At 26.4% G+C, this 4,180-nt stretch overlaps 2 protein-coding genes across 2 annotated transcripts; both read right to left on the bottom strand.

Annotated features, from left to right (window-relative positions):
- Positions 1-568: 568 nt before the first annotated feature.
- On the bottom strand, positions 569-1,990 carry EIN_010510 (hypothetical protein; the record flags this gene model as incomplete). Its single annotated transcript, XM_004261278.1, has 1 exon — positions 569-1,990. The coding sequence occupies one exon, from the start codon at positions 1,988-1,990 to the stop codon at positions 569-571; it is 1,422 nt and encodes a 473-aa protein (XP_004261326.1).
- Positions 1,991-2,056: 66 nt separating this feature from the next.
- EIN_010500 (hypothetical protein) lies at positions 2,057-2,443 on the bottom strand (the record flags this gene model as incomplete). The annotated part of the gene is made up of 1 exon (XM_004261277.1): positions 2,057-2,443. One exon carries the CDS (start codon positions 2,441-2,443, stop codon positions 2,057-2,059), a length of 387 nt encoding a protein of 128 aa, XP_004261325.1.
- Positions 2,444-4,180: the final 1,737 nt, after the last annotated feature.

Raw genomic sequence — 4,180 nt, 5'->3', positions numbered from 1 at the left:
TACAAACAGGTAAAGGACACGTATAATGATGATAACACATTGTAACTAACAATATTTGTTGTAATTTGATTTATTAAATCACCAATTGAACTTTTATTTGTGGTGTTACACAAAATATTAAATTACATTCAACACAATTAAATCTAATGTTATAATATCTTTATATACAAATAAATAAGTGTTATTACAGTGTGGACAAAATAATCTATTTAAGCATTATAATGTTAATTACAGAATAATTTTGACAACTCAGAAAATGTTCATTTTTTTAATTGACGTTTTAAAAATTATATTTGCTTCCAACATAAAGATGTTATAAACACAAATTATCTGATTTAGCGACGCCATTTTTAATGTTTGTTAAAACAAAACTTAAACATTGATAAAAAAAATTTTTAAGTTTTTAAAAACAACTTTATATGTGACTTTTTAACCTGTATAAAATAAAACGACAATATTTTTATAATGTTATATTAGCCTTATTGTTTGCTAAAGTAAATATATTATTATACATTTTTTGAATATTTGTTGTAACTTAAATATTTGTTTGAATATTTTAACATAACAATCAATCCACATATTCAATTATGATATTATTATCTCCCCCTTTAAAACTATATTGACTGAATTTGATTGATCTTCTCATGTTTTTGACAATTTTCAAATTTTTACAATCGCAAAAAGTGAAAAGTTCAATTTTGTTCAGATTTTTTCCCATCCAAATCTCCGTCAAATTTGTAGATTTAAAATACAAATTTTCAATCACGTTGACTTCATCTGGTATAATCAGAATTCCTTTTGAATCGATCCAATTTGGATCAATAGAAAATAACACAACATCGCCTTCAAATTTATATTTGTTTTTAAGTAACTTGTAAATAGTAAAATCAATTTTTTCATTAAAAACAAAATCAAATGGCATATTTGGAAATTCTATGTTTTTGACATTAAAACAATTTTCAACCATAAAAGTTTTAGTGACTTTTTGGTTTAAAAAAGTGACTGACGTAAGTTCGTAACAATTTGATATTTTAAATTTTTTGACAGGCGCGATACAAAGTTCTTTGAGACTTGAATGAACAAAACACGTGTTTTTCAACACTTTAAAACAAGTTGGAAAAACAAGTTTTGTTAAATTTTTATTATTTTGAAAAGCATTGATGTTCATCATTGTGATTCCCTCCGGAATTTTAATTTCATTAAAATTATAATTTTCGAAATTCACGTTGTGGCAAATTATTTTAAGTTTATAAAAATTTGAAGGAATAATTCCATTGAACAATTCAACATCTTTTTGAGTGTAACAAAATTTGACAATTTCCAGATTTTTCTCGTCGAACATTTCTTTCATCCAACACGCAGCTCTCGCGTCAATATTTTGAGTGTTGATCGCATCGATTTTTTTCAGTCCAGTATAATCATATAAATTATTAATTTGAATATTATTATTTAATGTTATTGCAGTGAGAAAAGTCATGTCATATTGACTTCCAAAAAACATCACATGCGACAAATCAAGTCGTTTCATATCACAACCACTAAAGGCATTTTCTTCAATAACAGTCACAGTGCTTGCAAGATTTATATCGGAAAGTCCTCTTCTGTTTTTGAACACTAGAGTTTCAATTTCGTCCGATAAAAAATCTGGCAAAATATTGTTGTTTTTGTCGTAACGTGTGGTGACTGTTTTATGTTTGATATTACAAAATGCATTTGAGGAGGATGCCGTAATATCAAAATCAACACTTTTTACTCCGGGTGCTGTAACATTTTGAATTGATGTTACATTTTTAAATGGTGTTTTTGCACTTTTTGTGATGTTTGTACCCAAAGTTATTGCACTTAAACTGTCACACCCACAAAAACAATACTCCCCAAACACTCTAACGTGTTTCAAATTAATTTCTTTTAGTTTTATACAATTGCAAAAACAGTAGTTTGAAATTTCATACAAATTAGTTGACAGTGTTATTGCGACCAATGAAGACATAAACTCAAAACATGATACGCCAAATTTTAAAGTGTTTGAACAATCCATTTCACTAAATTTGGTTGATTAATAAAACGTTTTGTCTAAGAAAATAGTTGCTTTTTTATAGGATAAGGCGTGATATTCATAAGTATCGGTATAAATTATCTGTGGACATATAACACGCCGTCCTTTGTTGTTTATTTGTAAATATTTGTTAAGAGGAATTGCGTAGTGTATATAATACTGACGATATTTTGTTATAAATTTGTCTTCATTATTATATAGGTGCAGTGTCTCGACATTTGGAAAATATTTTTGTGTTTTGAATGTAACTGAAACTGGATTAAAGTGAAACATATCGGGTATTTCTTGGAACTTTTTACATACAAACATCATGTTTTTATAATCAATTATACTACTGAAATATTTCGAAACTATCATCATCGAGTAGCGATCGAATTTGATACTCATTATTGTGTTGTATTTATCAGTTTGAAGTCGATATAAATAAAAATATGTGATGATTTATTGTAATAATTTTTTATTATGATTTTTATTATATTTATAATTGTTTTTTGTTATAATAATTTACTAAATATTTAAAAAAGTGCAAAATTCAACCAAGCGTTTCCAAAATGATTATAGCCGAAAATGTGGTATTATAACGTACGAATTTATAAGAGAAAATAAACATTATGGTTATAATATAGTGACGTGGGTAAATAGGATTCTGATTTTAAAAACTCTGGTTCAACGAACTGTGCACTTTCTCAAAAAAAAAATTAATTATAATTTTAAATAAATCTGAATCAATAAACTACTATAATAATTAATGAAAAAACGGAAAATGCTATATTTTTATAGTTATTTAGTTATATTAAATAAACTATACAATTATTATTATATAATAAAAATGAACAGAAATTACAGGTATGGTAAAAACACATCAAATTGTCTTAAACCCCTCAAGTTTCAAAGTAAAATATTACGACGTTATCCCGAAAAAATACGATATAAAAATAAATACTAAAAAGTGTTGTATAACAAAAACAAAATATAGAAATAAAAATCATAAAAAACTACATTTGTTTATAATTGTTCAAGACATGATCATAACGAGTCGCGTCTCGTGTGAAACCGTAAGAAGTGACATCGAAAAACAAGTTTCAAGAACATGTTTGTGGAGTTGGCTTACAATCGTCATCCGAAAATGTTGTTTCTAAATATAAAATATTTTTTCTGGTTTTGACCAATCAATTGACGACTTGAGGGGTTTTAGGAAACTATAGGGGTTTCGTACCGACCTGTAAAAGATATTTTTCTCTTGTTGTGTTTTTTATGAGACATGTTTTACTAATACAGTAAAACCTCTCAATAAAAAATTCCCTCAACAAAACCACCCCTCAATATTAGCATTTATTGACCAATAAAATAAGTTTTCCATTATTAAGGGGTTTAGTTTTTTAATAAAAATTGTTTGAAATAATGCGTTTAATTGTAAAAGGCATATTAATGAATTGTGTAATATCATTTTATTAATTAAAAATAAGCAAATAATAATTGGTTTGACAGTTTAATACAACGACTGTTTTATTAACTTTAAAAAACCTAACCATTTGGTTACCAATTTGATTTTATAGGTCTTCATTTCTTCAACACTGTCGCGCAGACTACCAAATCTTTTTTATGTGGAAGACTTCATTTTCTACAACGCCAATAGATTTTTCATCGTCTCGTATTTCTTTTTTTATTTTTTTAAAATTTCTTCTGCTTCAATCATAGATTGAATTTCCTCACCTCTGATAGTCAATGGTTCATCTAATTTGCTCGAAGTGGGTGGAAAGTTTTTATTTACATTTTTTGGAACTGTGATGAACTTGTTAAATTGATTAAACTGAAACATTTTAATTTCACTCAGAAGTCATCTTTTTAATTCAACACCCACACGCTAACTTCACAACATTTTTAATATTTATTTTTTTGAATCATCTATTTGGTATCCTCGTGTTTTGAAGCGAGATAATAATACAATAATAACCACATAATATTATTTTGTAATGGTTTTCAGTGCTATTATTATTCTTCAATTACCTGGCCATGTCTAAATTGTGTTTGCATGTAATATATCTCAAGTTTCTAATATAAAAAATAAAAATAATGTTTGTAAAAACCAAAAATAGTTTTTGAAAGAAAACACTATTGAGGGGT

The sequence above is a fragment of the Entamoeba invadens genome (genome assembly GCF_000330505.1).
Source record: "Entamoeba invadens IP1 unplaced genomic scaffold scaff_1105074725169, whole genome shotgun sequence".
Lineage (NCBI taxonomy): Eukaryota > Evosea > Mastigamoebida > Endamoebidae > Entamoeba > Entamoeba invadens.
Note: the sequence above shows the minus strand (reverse complement) of the source record. Positions and strands in the feature narration are given on the sequence as shown.